This window comes from Hemibagrus wyckioides, linkage group LG13 (assembly GCF_019097595.1).
Source record: "Hemibagrus wyckioides isolate EC202008001 linkage group LG13, SWU_Hwy_1.0, whole genome shotgun sequence".
NCBI classification, from domain to species: domain Eukaryota; kingdom Metazoa; phylum Chordata; class Actinopteri; order Siluriformes; family Bagridae; genus Hemibagrus; species Hemibagrus wyckioides.
In genome coordinates, this window is record NC_080722.1 from 10,455,277 (window position 1) to 10,474,930 (window position 19,654).

Consider the following 19,654-nt stretch of genomic DNA (forward strand, 5'->3'; position numbering starts at 1 on the left):
CACGGTCAGAAATGAGTGCAACAACAGGAGGGTTTTGAAACAGAATTTGTAATCTTGTGCCACACAAATATAAAGAATATAGAACACTGCAGTTCTATACCTTGTGCCAATAATCAAGGACTTTTCTGAATCTCAACAATATGAATGTATAAAAATACAAGGCTGGACAAAATAAAGGTAAATAAACCAGTTGCTATGGCATAAGATCCACTCTTGATTTAATCTTTCTTGGAATCCTACTATATAGGTGTTGAATTATTTGTTCCATTTCATATTCTGTAGTGTTTCTTGCGGCAGCACAGTGGCGTAGTGTTTAGCACTGTAGCCTCACAGCAAGAAGGTCCTGGGTTTGAATCCGGGGTTTGCACGTGCTTGTGTAGGTTTACTCCGGATACTCCAGTTTCCTCCCACAGCCCAAAAACATGTACATTAGGTTGATTAGTAATTCTTAATTGCCCATAGGAGTGTGTGTGTCTATATGTCTGGCCCTGTGATGGACTGGTGACCTGTTCAGGGTGTACCCCTGCCTTTTGCCCAATGTGTGCTGGGATAGGCTCCAGCAGATCCCCTGACCCTAATTAGCGGGTATAGACAATGGATGGATGGATAGTGTTTCTAGCTAGAAACCATTTGTATGTGTGTGTTGATGATTGCTTCCAGCGTCCAGTTTAAAGGTCACTTTGATTAACACGACAGTGTTTCGGACACGGTACTGCTGACTCTCACTGCAGGTCTCAAGCCTGGATAAAGTGGGAAGGCACTCAGTGTAAAACCTGTGCCAAAATCAAAACGTGTGGACTTGATGATCTCCTTTAGCGACCCTCAACAGGGAGCAGCAACAGCATTCTCAAATATTCAGCCACCTCTATAAATAACAGTTAAAACTGTGACTGTGACCACGTCTGCATTTTAAAAAATCCCATATTATGGTCACAACACCAAGCTTGAGAAGTTGTGCTTATACTTTAATAGACTATATAATACTTAAATACTTTAATAGAATAAAAATACTTTAGAAAATATTGAAAATGAGGCAGTAGGTGGTCTTTAAATTCAATGACATGTTTGTAAAATCTATATTTTTGGATTTTGGATGACATACAGTTTCTTAGAAGATGTATTATGTATTTTAATGTATATTGAATATAGCACATAGGCACATTGGCCATTAAAAAAAAAGTGGAGGTCTGTATATTCACACATTTTCTCTCTCTCTCTGGTGTAGATGAGTTAGTGGGCTACTCTGGAGACTTTGGCAGTGGAGTAGGATGGGAAGATGAAGAAGAGAAAGAGACAGAGGAAAACGCAGAAGAGGCTGAAGAAGAAGAGGAACCCGAACCGGAAGAGACTGATGATGGAGGATACATCTGGTAGACAGAGAACACCATTTTCATCGCACTTGTGCTCCTTGAAGCCCATTTGTTATCAGTCTTAATTCATTTAAATAGCATATTGCTTGAAGGAAGCTGTTGGAAAGGCTTTAATGGGCGATTTTGACACATTTATTCTGGGTTTCAGTTTTATTCTTCGAATTCTCATGCTGATGCTTTCTGAAAACATACAAATCTGATCAGGTATAAAAAACAAACAAAAAAAAGAATAAGCTATTTGAACTTGAAATGATCACATTTAAGCATTAAATCATGTTGCCTATCTTAGCTTGTAGTGACATAATGTGCTGAGTATAATGTGTTAATCATTAATCAAATCTAAAACAGTGAAGTGAATGGAAATCTGCGCCGCTGCTAGAAAGTAAGACTCGGGAAGGTGCTTGCTGTAACTGAGACGCTTATCCACCTGACCTGTAGATCAGTACATTAAACTCTGACCGAGAGGAATTTGAAGAGACACTGATAGGTTTTTATTCCGATATACAATATGCTTCATGTTTGCTCGTATAATATCTGCACAGGAAGTGTCTCAGCTGTGCTGGAGGAACAACCGGTAACGTTGAATTTATTTGTGTAATTAACTCTCTCTGTTAAACAGACACAAGGTTGCCTCTGTAGAGTTTCCTATTCAAACTGACCTACAATATATTTCCGTCCACTATACTGTAACTACTATAACTTTAATTATACATTTATAGAAAACCAAAAACAGAACCAATTATTATTATAACTAATATATTTTAGGATCAGGAGTCGAATGTTTCACTACCACACTTAGATTTCTGATGGATGAGAATGACCATAATAACAAGAATTTTTGATTTTCTTACACACGGTATTTACACATCTGATGATGATGGTGGTCATTTTCTTGAACGTCTTTTGTTTTCTTTCTACTGTATTTGAAAAACTGTGTGATTTTCTTATGCTTTTGGCAAGATATGTGAGATGGGTCGATAGTTTTTACAGTAATTGCATGTTAGTTAAGAAGAATGTACAGTTACTGTATGAATGTTGAATATTATGGCTCTCTGGTGTGACCTCCTTTTGTTCTTCATCTCATTGTGAGTAATCGTGATAGACAGTGACAGTCACAGCAGTCCAGACCTGATGTCCGAATGACAAACAAACAAACAAACAAACGTTATTGTTAATGATATATTAAGTTGTGTTTAGATTGTTATACATGTCTTTTAATACATGGGAAAGTACTGTATATTGTGACATTTTGAAGGGAACGTCTCATTTCGAATGAAACAACCAGAACAAAGAGTCCAAGAATGTTCAAGCTGTGTACACCATGTAAACATAATAAAAGGACTATTTACTCCTACAGAGACTTGCTAGAGGAATGGTTAGAAGAACCGCGTAGCAGCTTTGTAATGCCACATATTCTGTTGTGAACGTCAGATTTAAACGGCGCTGCTGCCTTCTTTCATGAATTTTACGACAAAACAGGATCATGGAAAGATAATATAGTGTACAAACATAGCTACCCGCCTCAGTTTATTGTGATTATGCTTGTGTCATCACTGTATGTGAAGTCGCTCATGCGGTGTGTTATACAGAGCTGCTGGAACAGGTTGAATCGACGCTCTTTAATGTAACGTGAGAGAATGTACGAGAAACATTCGAGATTGTGATTAGTTGATGCCCCACATCACTTCATGCTGAATTAAGGCTTGCAGAAGAGAGATGCACACACACACACACACACTGTAGTTGATACACTGTAAATGCTACCTGTATTTAATTTTGCATTCAATTCTGTATGGGAGGGAGGGGACTGATTGAAATCTAAACAATCTAAACAAATTGGAATCGTTTTAGAATTTGGGTAAACACATATTTGGGTCAGAAATAAGGAAGAATAAAACCCTCCACACGTTCTCTCGCTTCACATTAACACCGAGCTGCTACTGTGTACTCATTGCTGCTTAGCTCAGCTCGTGACATGTTTTCTCACTGTGTTTGATATTTGATAATAAACCAGCACTGGAAATCATTTCACTGTTTGGTTTCTCATTAAGGTTATCTCTGTCTATCGTGGAACCAGATCAAAATATTAAAACACCAGAAGCAAAGAAAAAATTTGCATAACAGGATTACATCCATATTGTTTTTAGATGCTAGCAATTTTATCCAACCCAAGCTGGGGAACATTCCTGGTCTTCAGTTCCTCCTTGTGGTGGAATATAAAAGTGCGTCCGTATGGAAAGCATTACTTTGCTGTCTGAGAAAGGAATCTAATCGGATCTTAAGCTCTGGGGTCCAACCACAAACTCAATTTGTTGTCTACATGTGCTGATAAATGACAAAGAATAAGTGAAAAGAATCATGTTAGTGGTGTAATATTAGATTTCTGTGCAGGTTAAAAGAGATTGTTGTGATGTACTCTGGGCTGCGTCACAATAAGCTGATGAAATGTGGTCTTACTGGTTTTTCCTGGACTCAGAGACCCGCTTGGTTTGTCTGACAGATACCGGAGCTGTGAGTATGACCAGATTGCATATTTCTGGGCTCTAACGATACGCAAGTAGCACTGAGTGTCTTTGATGAGCCAGTGAGTATGGCAAGGGTGTGAACAAAAAAAAAAAAAGAAAAGAAAAAGGGTTTGCCCCTGAGGGACAACAGAAAAAGAAGTGTCTGGTGTCGCTCTGTAATGCTGCCATTTTAATAGTGTTTAGTAGAGACCGGGTTTTCATTTGGCTGTGAGAAATGCTGCAGTGGTTTCAGGGTGTGATAGTCCTGGAGAAAAGAATACAGAGATGAATTCAGGGTCTTACATTAACTGTTCAAATAAAATAAAGAAACACTGGGTTTAAAAACATATTCATGAGAGTGGTACCTTGGTTTCAGATCTGTTATCAAATGTAATGAAATCCAAATGGGAAAAAATGTGTCTTATCTAATAGAATAGATCTATTAGACAGTGGTGTTAGATTAAACTGGATTTTCAGATGTTGGTCAGACTATGAGGATGGCTTTCATGCTTTACACCAATCAGGCATAACATTATGACCACAGAGAGGTGCCGTGAATAACACTGATTATCTCCTCATCATGGCACCTGTTAGTGGGTGGGATATATTAGGCAGCAAGTGAACATTTTGTCCTCAAAGTTGATGTGTTAGAAGCAGGAAAAATGGACAAATGTAAGGATTTGAGCGAGTTTGACAAGGACCAGATTGTGATGGCTAGACGACTGGATCAGAGCATCTCCAAAACTGCAGCTCTTGTGGGGTGTTCCCGGTCTGCAGTGGACAGTATCTATCAAAAGTGGTCCAAGGAAGGAACAGTGGTGAACCGGAGACATGGTAATAGGCGGCCAAGACTTATTGATGCATGTGGGGAGCGAAGGCTGACCCGTGTGATCCGATCCAACAGACGACCTACTGTTGCTGAAATCGCTGTAGAAGTTAATGCTGGTTCTGATAGAAAGGTGTCAGAATACACAGTGCATGAAGGGTCAGGGCTGTTTGACAGTGAAAGGAGGACCAACACGATATTAGGCAGGTGGTCATAATGTTATGCTTGGTCAATGTACGTCCACACAGAACCCAACACTGGCACTCCTTTATTCCAAGATGAAGACTGTAGGGAGATTTGTTTGATGAGCATGATTTAACACCAAAATGGGAACCATGAATGCATCCAGTCCATGAAATAGTGACAACTAGTTTAAAAGATCCATATCCACAATAAATGGCACTGTTATTGTACAGATTTTAAAGAAATGGTCCGTCTTAAGGTAAGATCCACCCTGAAACACATGAAATATGTTTATATTGAAACATTAAGCGACTCTGGTGTTAATTTGTTGATTGGTGGTATCTAAGGTGTTAATGGTCGCTTTCAAACAAAATGATCCAGTGAAAATCCAGTGTAAACCTCGGTGAGACAACTACACATTTGTTTTGCTGTAAAAAGGATGCATTGCAGCAAACCGACACCGCTGCACTGAGACTCGGCAGGATCTACGTCATGACGAGCGCAACAGTGGAACCTGATCTGTTTGAACAGCTGAGGATGGGGCAGCTGTACAGATGAAGAGGTGAAAGAGCTGGACAGACTAAAGTGCTGCTGCATCAGTCTAGAACCATAACTGAACAGCACTGTGGGTAATTCTTGTACTGATGAGAGAGTGAGAAATTAGAAAGCTTAGTGATTCACAGAGGATCTTCCTAAAAATCATAACCAAGTATTGGTTAAGAACCGGCATTTGGATGGTTTAGTTATTTCTTTTTGAGCTTAATTCACTGTAAACACCATGTTTGACCTGATAAATGCTCTGCCAGTGACTTATCTACCGTCTACTCATTCTTTATTCGACACACAGGAATCCACAGTCAGTAATTCATACACTGTTCTTGACAATCAAGAAGTTCGCTAAGAGATTCCTCTGCACTGCAGAAGCATGTACTGACATTTAACTCCAATGGCTCCTATGAAGATCTAATACTTCATGCCATTTCTCACCGCTGTGATGTGGAAAGCTTTGCAATTAACTCTACTTTTAAAAGTAAGCCTGATTAATCTTCTCTTCTGAACACATGCAAGCACAAGCTCCTGTGTCCAGGTTATCGTGAGAGGATTTCATCAATACACAAAACACAATTAGATTGTTCAAAATATTTATAGTTGAAATTTTTTTACACAATGAATTATTTTAAATACGGGTGAATTCAGTTATGAATCGTAATAACAAACAGACTGCCACGTACAATAGTATTGTGCAAAAACAAAATATATGAAGAGATGACAATCACATTCATACGCTACTCACGGCTGCATGTACTCTCCTATCAGCGGATATTCATAAAATCTCTGCAGCCTGTGAAGAATCTGTTCACGCCGATCTGTTACAACAAAATATGAACATTATCTACAATATGACATTTATATACCTGAATATATGACTGTATAAGATCGAAGAGAAAGATAAACATGTACCGGTTAACAGGATAGTTAAGAAACTGGTCGTATCGCCGCGTTTCGATCACACGTTACAGGTTAGTGTGTGAATCAGGTCAAAAGGGCAATACGCAGGAGGAAGATTACGCGAGTGTATGCGTTGGGAAAAAGCTGACTGCAAAAGGAAAACGCTTCCATTTCACACACAGTCACGTGGAGCAGAAATGTGAACGTTTTAATGCAAAACATGAATTATCGTTTCTTATTAAATACAGAACCAGTGGGTGTAGTTGAGATGTAGTTTGTATTTCATCATTTTAATAATTCAATAGGATGAGGTTCATCTGTAATATGTACTAGCAGTGCCATCATTATCCTTACGTACAGCCTACTGGTGTGTGTGTGAGAGAGAGAGTATGTGACATGAAGATCTATCAGGCCCAAAATGCAGTGTTAAATACTTTAATACTGTAAATGTCTTCAGAGAATATAACTTAAAATGAGAATTTGGGTGGAATGTTCCAGGTGAAAGGAATGTGTGTGTGTGTGTGTGGTTGTTAGTTTTTAAAAACTATTTCTCATGCTAATACAACATGTTCTTCCTTAGTCCTTTATCACGGTCTCAGTCTCTCTCTTTTTAACGTTCGTCGCTCAGAGGTAGGAGTCCTTTCAAGCAGAAACCTCCGTCAACTCAGTCGATGTACTGCGAGAGCCACCGGAACCCATCTCCGTAGCCCTGTTTTTTCAGCACGCTGCACATGAAGACCTCTAATGGCCGTGCATTCAGCTCCTTCAACGACACGATTCCCTGAAAAACACAACGCACAGGAGGAGAAATCACACTCAGGCCAATATGTGCCCATTCATAAACTGCAGCTCCAACATCATGTAATTAGACCCTGCGTTCACATGTGAGCGAGTGATGAGCTGTTAATGTCGCTTTCACATGTCGCCTCTCCTGAGATTAAAGCGTATATTTTACACTATATTACTACTGAACTGTCGAATCAGATGTCAAATGATTTGAGTGTTTTTCTATAGCAGCAATTTTGACAGTAGTTCCAAGGCAGAATCACAGGTTTATATAAAAATGCTCCATCTAACAGGTTATCATTTCCCTAGTAAGAGCTTATTCACAGGGAACTGTACAGCAGAAAAGCCAAACAGTCCATGGCTTGTAGTGAACAGAGACAAAAGTAAAAACAATGTGTAACTGTTGAGATGAAGTAGTCTGTTTTTTTAATTTAACATATATGAAAAGTTTCCAGTTCTTTAAAACTTAAATCTTTAATAAATAAATTAAAAGGGGAGGAGTGGGGTTCAAAGTCTTTAGTGTTTGCAAAATGAGGAATGAAACAGTTACGTTATTCCCTATTAATATTATAATGTAGTAAAAGTAAAAGGGAAAGTGGAAATATTCTTCCATTTTCAAGCATCAACTGCTGTGAAAGGAACTAAAGCGGTGGGAACAGTGATACTGATACTGACTTCATGAGACATACTAATGGAGAGCCGGTCATTTGCATGTTTTGTTTAGTGCATACATTATAGCCTGCGGCACTGAGATTTGCGAGTGTGAATGCAGAGTAGCTTTCATCTAACCCTGTTCACAAAAGACACGGTATGGAAGAGAAAAGATCATTGGTACAATGTTTGGTACGCTTTCTACCGTATTCCTGGAGTGTGTTTAAATATGTACAGGTGTGTCTTAGATTCTGACCTTTCCAGTGGTCTGTCCATTAAGAGCAAAGAGCTCCCGTAGCTTGCCTTCACTCACTGCCTCCATCCGATCGATTTTATTTCCCAACACCAAGATCGGCACGTTCGATATGGTCTCATCTGACAGCAAGGCCTAAGCATGCGACAAAGATCGAGGTGTTTTTAAATATTCAAGGCATGTAGTCGAAGTCTGAAACTATGACTTAACGGGTGTAAAAAAACTCACATCGAGCTCAACTTTGGACTCCAAAAGCCGCTGATAATCCGCACAATCGACGAGGAAGACGATTCCGTTCACAGCTGGGAGGTAGTTCTTCCACACTCTCCTGGCTGCAGGAAGAACAGCAGGGCAATAACATGAGGCTGATGTTAAAAAGCTCCGTCTGAATGACCCCAATTTCACTTTTGGTCAATTAGAACAGGATCATTTTAATGCCAATAAAGTACAGTATAAAGTACAGTACCTTGTAAATGACCACCAAGATCGAATGTGGTAAAAGTCATTCCAGCAATCGTCAGCTCTTCTGAGGCTAAAAAGACAGAAGAACACTAGGATCATTATCTGAAACACATTGACCTGAAAACATATTGAAAATGTGAGATGAAAAAGGGAGATTTACTAGGATGTAGTGTAGGCACATGTTGTCCCAGTCTGTCATCTTTCAGCATGTGGAGTAAAGTCGTTTTTCCAGCATTATCCAAACCCAGGAACACAAGCTTCCCAGATTTTTTGTATAGGCCTTCAGTGGAAAGAAAAAAACAACACAATGCTTAATGTGACAACATGGCATGCTCAGACGGATCTAGTGTGTAGGAATATCATAAGATAACACCAAACAGTAACCGTAATCAGCCTGCAGTGGAGTGAAAAAGTTTTTATCTCTAATGATTTCTGGATTGCTAAATGCAAATCTTGTTTTTTAATTAATTTCCCCATACTTAAAGGTTAGAAATGAAATGTGGGTGTGCCTTGTAACAGGACAACAAACAATAAGGCACAAGAGTCATGTTTAGACTAAAATGACAAATAGGTAACAGATACCGCAAAGCCCAAAAGTGTGAGAGCACACTGAAAATCTGGGGTTTTTTGTTCCATTTAAAATCTTTAATTTTCAAGCTTCTGCACTATTTCTAGGTCTGTTTTTAAATACATGCAAATATTTCGGTCTTGACCACGTTACCTGCGTCATGCTTTTTTTGGACTGAACACGGGTTTCTGATGATATACTCTGAAGGATTTCATTTAAAACAGATCATAAGGTTTGCTTATGATAAACTTGTAGAGGCAATGCCAGCTCAAGCGCAGGCATTAAAACAAAACCAGGACGTACCAAATACTAACAAAGTCTGAAAAACACATCAACATTTCAAAGATTCAAGTCAAGAGTCGAGAAGCTTTTATTGACCTGAATCTTTGAAATGTTGACACAAATTTTTGAGTCTACAAGTGTCTGGCACATCCTGTCTTTGTTTTAATGACTCCTTGAGCTGGCATTGCCTCCACAAGTTTATCATAAGCAAACCTTATGATATATTCTACACGTCCCTCAAGTTGTAAAGAGAAAAATATTGTATTATATTTAGAAAATAAATCAAAAATCAACTCATTGTCAAACTAGTACTCTCAGCCTATTAGACACGGCTGTACGTAAACGGGCAAAGATCGACCAACAAGCTGAGTTAAAACAAATAACAACCAGACTGTAGCAATACTGCAACTATGAGGATCTAAACTCTGCTTTGAAAAATTGCTGTTCAAAGGGCAAAGAAGAACGAACTGTACCATACTGATACGATTATATACTCTCTGAATACTGTGGGTGACGTCAGCACATCTAGCAGTGCTTTTAACGTTCAGGGCAACAAGTGAACTATTGGATGTTAGACACCAGTATCAGTTTCATATCTATCTATCTATCTATCTATCTATCTATCTATCTATCTATCTATAAAGTATACATACATATACATAAGCATATAAGTATAAATATATTACATATGTATAAATATACTGCCCTTAACAGACTGCTCAGGTGTATGGAAAAACATTACAATTAATATTATATTTATTAACCATCATATTTACTCATTCTTATCACGTTCAGAAGAAACTAATCTGACTTTCTATGTACTTACATCCATTTTATTATCTTATCCCACATTATTTGAGCACTTTGTTACTTGTGATAACACAGAAGGGAATAAGTGTCAAACCACTACGCATTTATTTGGTTTCATTCATGATGTCCACAGGGTTTTGGGGGCCATTTTCCATCATACTCTACGATGTAATAATACATAAAGAAGTCCAGAAACTTACCGAGAAACTGCAGCACGCCGCTGAACCCTTTGTAGATCCAGTCAAACAGAAACGACATCTCTGAAGCGTTTGGGGAAAAAAAAAACTAACAACTAAAAGGATGTGATCGGCTTCAGTCACAGTGGCACCTGAAATAACAGTAAAAGAACAGAGAGAAGGAATGTCTTAGAAAAATGTGCGGTCATTCCACTTGTGTGTGCTGTGAAACCGGCGAGGCCGCATTAGCGAGTCCGGTTTGGTCTGAATCACTGAAAAACTCCAGCACTTCCTCTCTCCTGGGCCGGCAGGCTGACACGTGTATCTAGGCGAAGGGTCAACATTACGTGCCAAGTCACACGGAAATACTAAGAAGAACCTCCCTTTTCTGTGTGATCATGCTAATCTGTAGACGGGTTTATTCATTAGCTCTCGACCCCTTTCACCCCTTCATCACGTTTAGATACATGATTGTTGTTTTCGACTCTCAAGGCGCCGGGAGAGTCTTTAAATCTGAAGAAAAAGCTAGCTCGCAGTTAATCCAAGGCCTGATAAGCTAACCGTGCTAAACGGTACAATACAATTATATGACATTGTACACACACACACTATATATATATATGTATAGTTTATATATATATATATATATATATGACTGGATTACTAACACGTGTGTGTTGTGTCACGTATATACCCACCAACGTTATTTAATACGATAACCCTTCCAAATTTAGCACTAATTAGCTAACCAATTCTGCCCCATTCCCTCAACTAATACTTAAACATTTACCAGGTCAGTATATTGCGTGTCCTCGGCGGCTTTTTTCCCCCCACAATAACCACAGCAGCGGTCAACTTTTTGTTTTATCCTCGTGTGAGTTACTTTTTAATAAATAATCGTGTTAGCTCAATGAATAAGCCGCTAGCCGGACCGCTGTGGCAGAGAGCGTCCGTCTCTAGCCATAGACAGGAAGTAATATCAGGGACATGGGTTAAGTTTCTATCGCCACCTGCTGTCCTGGAGGAATGCAAAAACAGTCGCTAGTGCTGCATGCGGTCTTCTACTTCTCCATTCCCTTACTTACTAAAAGCAGGCGTTGTGAAACCGAACATTTTGTAAATATTGTGGTTAATTTGAGTAATAAAGAAGTAATAGGAAATCTGATAATTTCATCATTTCAGCTAAGGGGAATGGTGTGTGGAAACGAGCCAGTTTAAAGAACACAGGCATGAACCGTACCCTAGAACCCCTGACCACAACAAACACTGACCATTTATTTATTTATTTATTTATTTATTTATTTATTTATTTACTCATTCATTAACAATATTCAGTGTTCAGAACACTGTGTTGGTTAAACTTTTCTGAAGCTTTCAAAATGACTAAAAAAATGCTGCTTAGGTCTTACCATTTTTTTGGTCAGAATATTACTAGTGTTAATACTACTAGTTCTTGTTCCTTATACTACTACTACTACTACTACTACTACTACTACTACTACTAATACTACTAATACTACTGATAAGTATCATTTACAAAAAAGACCAGGAGTTGTTAAAGCTTCAGTTTTGTTGTCTATATTATGTTTTTATACACCGATCAGGCATAACATTATGATCAGTGAGAGGTGATGTGAATAACACTGATTATCTCCTCATCATGGCACCTGTTAGTGGGTGGGATATATTAGACAGGAAGTGAACATTTTGTCCTCAGAGTTGATGTGTTAGAAGCAGGAAAAATGGACAAGTGTAAGGATTTGAGAGAGTTTGACCAAGGGACAAATTGTGATGGCTAGAAGACTGGATCAGAGCATCTCCAAAACTGCAGCTCTTGTGGGGTGTTCCCAGTCTGCAGTGGTCAGTATCTATCAAAAGTGGTCCAAGGAAGGAACAGTGGTGAACCGGAGACAAGATCATGGGCGGCCAAGGTTCATTGATGCATGTGGGGAGCGAAGGCTGGCCTGTGTGATCCGATCCAACAGATGAGCTACTGTTGCTCAAATTGCTGAAGAAGTTAATGCTGGTTCTGATAGAAAGGTGTCAGAATACACAGTGCATGACGGGTCAGGGCTGTTTTAGCAGCGAAAGGGAGACCAACACAATATTAGGCAGGTGGTCATAAAGTTATGCCTGATCGGTGTATGTCTGTGTCTAAGGTTTTTGGTTTCTTCAATACAATACTCATTTGTTGTAGAAATAAACAACTGTAGTTCAAGTAAAGCTTTATTCATCATTTTCAGATCCATTTTCAGATTAGTATTCATATTAAATCCAAAGTTACCCAGTAATAGTTTAGATTAACAGATACTGCCAAAGTGACAAAAATATTCTAATGTGACAGAAACAAAAATGAAACCTCACATGCATCAACTTAGCATATTACTACGTACACCCTCCTATTTAGTAATCAGTCATCTGATGTCTCTTGTTGATTACTTGCTGTAATAGTACCATTTGTCAGCTGTGAATACAGAAATAAATGTCATCAAAAATAAACCAGGAAATCAGTCTGTCAGTTGTATTCATTTTTGGAAATGAAATGTGTAATGCAGATAAAGCTCATTTATGTGTTGGTGAAATAATAAATTTTGCATCAGTATTCCATGCAGTTTTACACACTGTGGGAAAAGGGGGAATCTCATGTTCAAAATAATGATGATTACATACCTGAGCTCGGAATCGGCTCTGAGGCACCAAATGCACTTGCCTGAAGGGGAAATGAAATCTTATTCAATTAACACAGTCAACATGAGGTAGAAAATATTACGGCATAATGATTTTTCTGTTCCCTATTAATTAAGATCTTCAGTAACACACTGGTAATTTATGTAAATAGAAAATATTCCTTTAAATATGTCCATTAAGTCAAGAGATGTATTTAAGTCCTCTCCCTCTGGGCTCTGATTGTAAGGCACTCACTGAGTCTACAATGGCTTTGGCATCCACTCCAGAGCAGACATAGGGGCTGTCTGTGACACATGCATTCAGACTGGAGAACAGATTAAAAAAACACTCAGCTTTAACTTTATTATTCAATAGCTAGCAAGACAGTTACACCATTTTTGCCATAGTGTCTTATTTTTTACCAAAACATAAACTGGTAATAACGTGGAATGGTTCAGCAGCACTACAGAGGGAAAAGTTAAATGAAAAAATCAGATTCTGCAGGATTAGCAAACAGATTTATGTCACTTGACTTGAACCCCAAAATAAAGAAAAACTTATTATTTCTAAATATTTATTTGAGTAGTTAAGGAGTTTTTTTTTTTTTTAGCTTCCAATGCTTGTTAGATAGATTTTATTGAGCAGATATCAAACAAATGGTAAATATACTAGGTTAATCAATAATATATATGAGAAAGAAGTAAGATATGTAACACAGTCTATACAACAGTACCCAGATTATCCATGAATAATCTGCAATGTAAATACACAGAATATATTCCAATATAGAATAGTTTGTAAAGATAACCAAGAATATATAGTTTGAATTAAATTTATTTGTATGATTTGTATGATACTAATCATGTCTTTGGACTTGGGGAGGAAGCCTGGAGTAAACCCCTGAAGCACCAGGAGAACATGCACACTCCACATACACAGGGATGGAGGTGTGAGGCAAATCTGCTAACCACTAAGCCACAGCACCCCAATTTTAAAAGCATACATTTATGAATTATATAGAGATAATACAGACTAAACAGTATATAATAAAATTAGCAGATATATTTATTCAAACCACTAACTCTGCAGTGTCTGGTGTTTACTTTCCCCTCTGCTATTCCATTTTCAATTATTACCAGGTCTTATGCAAACTAGTCAATTTATTAATGAGATGATTTTAAAAAAGGTAAGTGTATATTAGTAGAGAGTGACTGATTGTTCGTTGCCATACCAGTTAAGGTCCATTGCTTTAGTCTTGCTCAATATCAGTGCCTTCCAGTGTTCATGTGTATCTTTTATGGTCTTAATGGCAAAGTCCTAAAGTAAACAATAAAAGTTACCTAGTTACTTAAAGTGAGCTGCAAAATCGTACCTTTTTCTTTAAAAAAAATTGTAAAATGTTTTTTTGAACACAAAACAATGTTGAAGTAATTCTAAATTCACTTTACCCTGTTCTTGAATTCACCATTGAATGCAAACTGGTTCTCAGGTTTCCCATCTGGTACTTTGTACATTCTGAACCAGTCCACCGTGGCTTCCAGGTATCCCGGCTTAAGCCTCCTTACATCCTCAATATCTGTAAAAAAAAAATAATGACATGCAGCCAGAGCTAGAAACCTGGTACGTTCAGATTGAACTTTCTTCAGAATCTCACCATTAAAGTCTGCTGCCTCAGGATCCTCAACATTAATCCCAATCACTTTCCAGTCTGTTTCTCCTTCATCTATCAGTGCCAGGATTCCCAACACTTTCACCTGGATGATTTCCCCACGTGAACAGACCTGCAGAACAAATGGGAAGTGTTTTACGAGGTGAAACATTCAGAATGACAGAAATGTGCTCAGAGGAATATTTTCTAGAATTAAAGGCTGCATTTTGGGCCTAGCTGGATCTTTTATTTTAATATTTGAATAAATTGCTATTGTATGGAAGTTGACATATGTTTATTTCCTGAAACTTGAGCTGTAACTTGAGTTGTTTATGTTAAGGCACGATATTCAGTGATGGGGAAACTAACAGGAATAATGCAGACAACTGACAAATTAATGAAAAAAAAACAAAAAACTGCATGCACTTCATCATCTCTGTGATGAAAGCTGATGGGAGTGGTCTCTTCCAGAATGACCCCGCCCCCATCTACAGGGAACTAGGGCTCAATGAATGGTTTAATGATAGCTAATCAACATGATTTACTACAGTCACCAGACCTCAAACTGATCGGGAGATTTTGGACTGATGTGTTAGATTTCACACTCATCCTCCAAACATTAAGTGAGAGAATATCTTTTGGAAAAATGTTATTAATCTCTTCAGTACAGTACACAGACTTGCAGAGATGCACTGAAGCTGTTCAGGCAGCTTGTGGTGGCCTACCATATTACTAACACACTAAAAACACACTAAACACTCATCTGTATGAAGCTATAGGATTGCAAGTCTGCTTCAGCTAATGTAGTTTACTATCACTACGTGTTCTAACAATCAAGCAGAATGCATTAATCCCATTTCCTTATCATTCTAATTTCTTTGACCTTGTTCCCAATGTCACACATATCAATAGGGTCATTGTCTCCACAGCATTTTGTGTCTCCATCTGTGTGTCCTGGATCCTCCCATGTCTAACAAGAGAAAAGAAATCCAATCAAAAACTCTGAAAGAGACTTGGAAGAAGAACTAGATAAAATAGGACTTAATGAGATCAAACAAGATAAACATAATTAGGGATTTTAATCACTGAAGAGAAATCACATACTGTATTCTATTAAATATTGTAGGTGACAATAATTAATTGTCTCGGTGTCACTTTTTGTAAGAAAGTAAAAATAGTTTCTTTCTCATCTTACACACCATATACAACTCGTGTTAATGAACAAACCCTTTCTGAGGTGAATCAGGTTACAGCAGCATCTGCCGAGACGCTTTAACAATCATTTCAGTCGTTCCAAAACATCTGCTGTTAAATCTGTCCATTTCTTTTAGAAACATGACTAGAAGTATGTTTGAATTGGAGTCTCTGGTGTTCCAGTGGCATGATTCTGTGCTCCAACCCCCCCAACCCAGGCAACCAAGACACTAACTCTCAGTGCTGGTTCTAATCAAGCCCGGGTAAAATGGGAGGGTTGTGTCAGGAAGGATATTCGGCATAAAACCTGTGCCAAATCTTAATATGAGGATCAGATGATCCACTGTGATGACCCCAGACAGGGAGCAGCTGAAGGACAACAACACAACAACAACCAGAAGTATGTTTGACTTAAAGACTGTTCGTGTTAAATGAGCAAAGTAGTTGATAAACAGACCTGAGGGAAAGCGCCGTAGTTCCATATGTAGCCTTTATGTGGGAATACATTACACACATAACGCAGATTTCCTTTCTTCACATCCTGTTTCAGAGGATTCAGTGGTTCTTTGGTTGCGATCTACAGAATCCAAAGGTTATGTCTGACATCTGATAATGTTAATAAATTACTAATAGCAATTATCATGATCATGATGCACGTTTTAATACATATCTATGAAATGTATGTCATCGTTCAAAGTCAGTGTTCTTTAGTTGCCAAATATCTGCTGATGACATGACTGCAAAATGCAATCATAAGGGTTGTGACTCACACAATGTTGAATTGCTTCTATAAAATCTGTTAAACTTTAATGAGCTTGCTGAAAAGAGTGCAAGATGTGATGTAGTCATCTGGTGACAAGGAGATATTGTATTTGCAGGTATTTTTAATCGGAGCCAATGACATGCCATTGTTTCAAAACTATAAATTTGTCACAGAAAGCAGAATTTTCAGATATCATACTGTATATCATCATGCTTCATATTAGCGATACAAAATCGACAATAAAATCGATCCATACCTCCATCTTTGCGTTTGTCCATCTGGGTACCTCAACAACTGCATGGAAGATATTCTGACAAAAAAATCAGTGAAAAGTTTGTAAATAACTTCCTCTTTAAATTATGAACAGAGTTTACGGCTTAACAAGTAGTAAAATTTTACAAGTATTTTTCTGCTTCCTCACTGTTTATGGCACTTCATTTGTTTTAGATAATAATCATTAAAAGAATACATATTTATAGAAGACTCTACCGTAGTGCATTTCTTATAGACTGAGCGACATAACATTATGACCACCTGCCTAATATTGTGTTGGTCCCCCTTTTGCTGCCAAAACAGCCCTGACCCGTCATGCACTGTGTATTCTGACACCTTTCTATCAGAACCAGCATTAACTTCTTAATCGGATCACATGGGCCAGCCTTCGCTCCCCACGTGCATCAGTGAGCCTTGCCTAACCTGTTGCTGTTCTTTCATTGGACCACTTTTGATAGATACTGACCACTGCAGACCGGGAACACCCCACAAGAGCTGCGGTTTTGGAGACGCTCTGATCCAGTCGTTTAGCCACCACAATTTGTCCCTTGGTCAAACTCGCTCAAATCCTTATGCTTGCCCATTTTTCCTGCTTCTAACACATCAACTTTGAGGACAAAATGTTCACACACTGCCTAATATATCCCACTCACTAACAGGTGCCATGATGAGGAGATCATCAGTGTTATACACATCACCAGTCACTGCCCATAATGTTATGCCTGATCGGTGTATATTGTGTATTTCACATTTCACAACTGTGTGCATAGACTGTCTGTTTTTACTGTACATCCATTGTCTTTGTTTATAGTTCTTTTTTCACTGTTTTGGTTATTTGTTTTGCGCTTATCACAATACAATCTGCACTTGCGTCCTTGCCTTTTGTAAAACAAAACTTACACACCTTGGCCTCATCTGCATATAGGGGAATGTCATGGAATGGAGATATGTATTTTCCATCTGAGGTTTCTGTGAAGAGATTTGGATTCATTACGGGATCTGATATTGTACCCAGACATTCAATAACAAACTACCCCTGATACATGAAATGTTTAAATTGCTGTCTGAAATAATGTGAATAAATAAATAAATTTAATTTAATAAATGTCTAGACATTCATTTAACATTCATTTAAATCAGAACTGTCTTTATTTACCTTTATTTTGCTGAGTTTCACTAAGTCTCTATTCTCTGAACCACTGCTGTCAAAAAATGATGATTCTTTTAACCTGTTACTATGAGGGAAGTTATTCTTCTGGTGCCATTAAATGACCGCTAAATTGCTTCAATAATTCCTTAAAAAAACCCACACATACTGAATATCACTATACAGCACTAACAGCAATAATAATCGTGGTAGGGAATTCCAGCTCTTTTCAGTGAGTCAGATCATTTGACTCAGCTCACAAATAAGAGCCGACTCTTTCAGATCCTAAACGGCTCATTGCTATTATTTTTTAATTTGATTTAGTTTAGCCATAATTTGACCAGCAGATGCTCATCTTTGTCTATAGCTATCACTGAGATTGTTTCAATACATCTTAGTCCTCTAACTGACAGTGGATTTTATAAAAATAACAAACCTATTGATATAACTGTTAATTGAGCAAGGCATTATAAATGTGCCGTAAGCACAGTAAGTAATATCCCTCCTACAGGTCATCTCCTGCCTTATAAACACACCCAACCATAAAAAAATTAAAAATGGATGATATATGCAAGTTGGCACATTGTTTTCAGACGGTGAAATCAACAGGCTGAGAGAATATTCTAAAACATATTCTAGAGTCCTAAAACTCTCTGTACAGAAACTTCATACTGTCAGCTAATGTAAATGACTAAATTAAAAAGCTGTTGAAATGTAATATTACAGAATACTCACTGAAATACACTCTATAATCCTGTGTGTTGGGTTTTCCTCTCTCTTCTGTACCGAAGCTCATATTGTAGTCTATAGCAATGTTTTTCTTAATATCAACCTCAAGATTTTCCCCTTTAGATCTGCACAGGATATTTCAGAAAGCCTGAAGCCTGAGGTCCTTCTTGAAGTACATGACATATGGTGGCTCTTAAGCCATGAGCAGTATCCCTCCTCTTTATCCCTGTGTTAGAAGTCACATGAGTATTAGAGAGAGAGAGAGAGAGAGAGAGAGATCCATGTTATCCATGTAATGATGGTGATGAATTTATGTGAGTTATTGTTACCTTCAAAATTCATCTTTTTTAGTAGTAAGTATATATTCTAAAATGAAAAAGTTTGTGATTTTAGTTTTAAATGTTTTAAGCTTGTATGTATCAGTTGAAGAAAACACTTACATTAAGACTGTCACTGGGAATCAACTATTTCAAGCAATAGCTTTATGTACTGAATGCTGCCAAAGATCCACACAGTTGAACATGTCCTTCCATCATTGCATAGCAGTTAAACTGCACCAGATGAGACTGAGGTAGGAGTTAAGAAGGTTTCAACTTAATGCGACTCTGAATAAATGTTTCCTCCAGGCTTTTACTTTTACTGATTTGTCCTCTGATTTATTTGATAAATCTGTGGGTAAGCTACCCTCACAGAGGTGTTTTTTTTCTTTTTCTTTTGAATTTTCTTTTGGTATCAATATAAGTGCTTACTACTTTGGTATTCATTAATGTATTTTAAAAAGTAGTTTTAGTCATTTAAGGCATGGCATTTAAAGATCGATGCATCTCGGTGAGAGACTGCAATTCCCATGACTCGTATTTAATTTCCAACCAGAACTTCAGCTGGTGAATCAGCATTTTTAGGATGCAGGGGT

At 37.9% G+C, this 19,654-nt stretch overlaps 3 protein-coding genes across 4 annotated transcripts in view; 1 reads left to right on the forward strand and 2 right to left on the reverse strand.

The window, feature by feature from the left end:
• Positions 1-3,396, forward strand: part of LOC131363683 (testican-2-like) — a 40,539-nt gene extending 37,143 nt beyond the window's left edge. Inside the window, exon 10 of the mRNA XM_058406438.1 lies at positions 1,226-3,396. Coding sequence (XP_058262421.1) covers positions 1,226-1,374 — 149 coding nt within the window. The 3' untranslated portion in view covers positions 1,375-3,396. The remainder of the gene's footprint in view (positions 1-1,225) is intronic.
• Positions 3,397-6,521: 3,125 nt separating this feature from the next.
• sar1aa (secretion associated, Ras related GTPase 1Aa) lies at positions 6,522-11,292 on the reverse strand. The gene is made up of 7 exons (XM_058406439.1): positions 11,111-11,292; positions 10,345-10,472; positions 8,645-8,764; positions 8,489-8,554; positions 8,251-8,354; positions 8,026-8,157; positions 6,522-7,113 (listed from the first exon to the last, which is right to left on the reverse strand). The coding sequence occupies exons 2-7, from the start codon at positions 10,400-10,402 to the stop codon at positions 6,997-6,999; spliced, it is 597 nt and encodes a 198-aa protein (XP_058262422.1). The 5' UTR covers positions 10,403-10,472; positions 11,111-11,292; the 3' UTR covers positions 6,522-6,996.
• Positions 11,293-12,567: 1,275 nt separating this feature from the next.
• Positions 12,568-18,956, reverse strand: ppa1a (inorganic pyrophosphatase 1a). Of its 2 annotated transcripts, none has more exons than XM_058406822.1 (11): positions 18,748-18,956; positions 17,770-17,834; positions 16,849-16,902; positions 16,287-16,370; positions 15,519-15,605; positions 14,642-14,768; positions 14,436-14,563; positions 14,219-14,304; positions 13,243-13,312; positions 12,991-13,030; positions 12,568-12,784 (listed from the first exon to the last, which is right to left on the reverse strand). In XM_058406822.1, exons 1-11 carry the CDS (start codon positions 18,806-18,808, stop codon positions 12,756-12,758), a joined length of 831 nt encoding a protein of 276 aa, XP_058262805.1. In that variant the 5' UTR covers positions 18,809-18,956; the 3' UTR covers positions 12,568-12,755. The 2 variants fall into 2 exon arrangements, with proteins under 2 accessions (XP_058262805.1, XP_058262804.1); XM_058406821.1 differs by having other exon boundaries at positions 12,569-12,784; positions 16,287-16,406; positions 18,748-18,955.
• Positions 18,957-19,654: the final 698 nt, after the last annotated feature.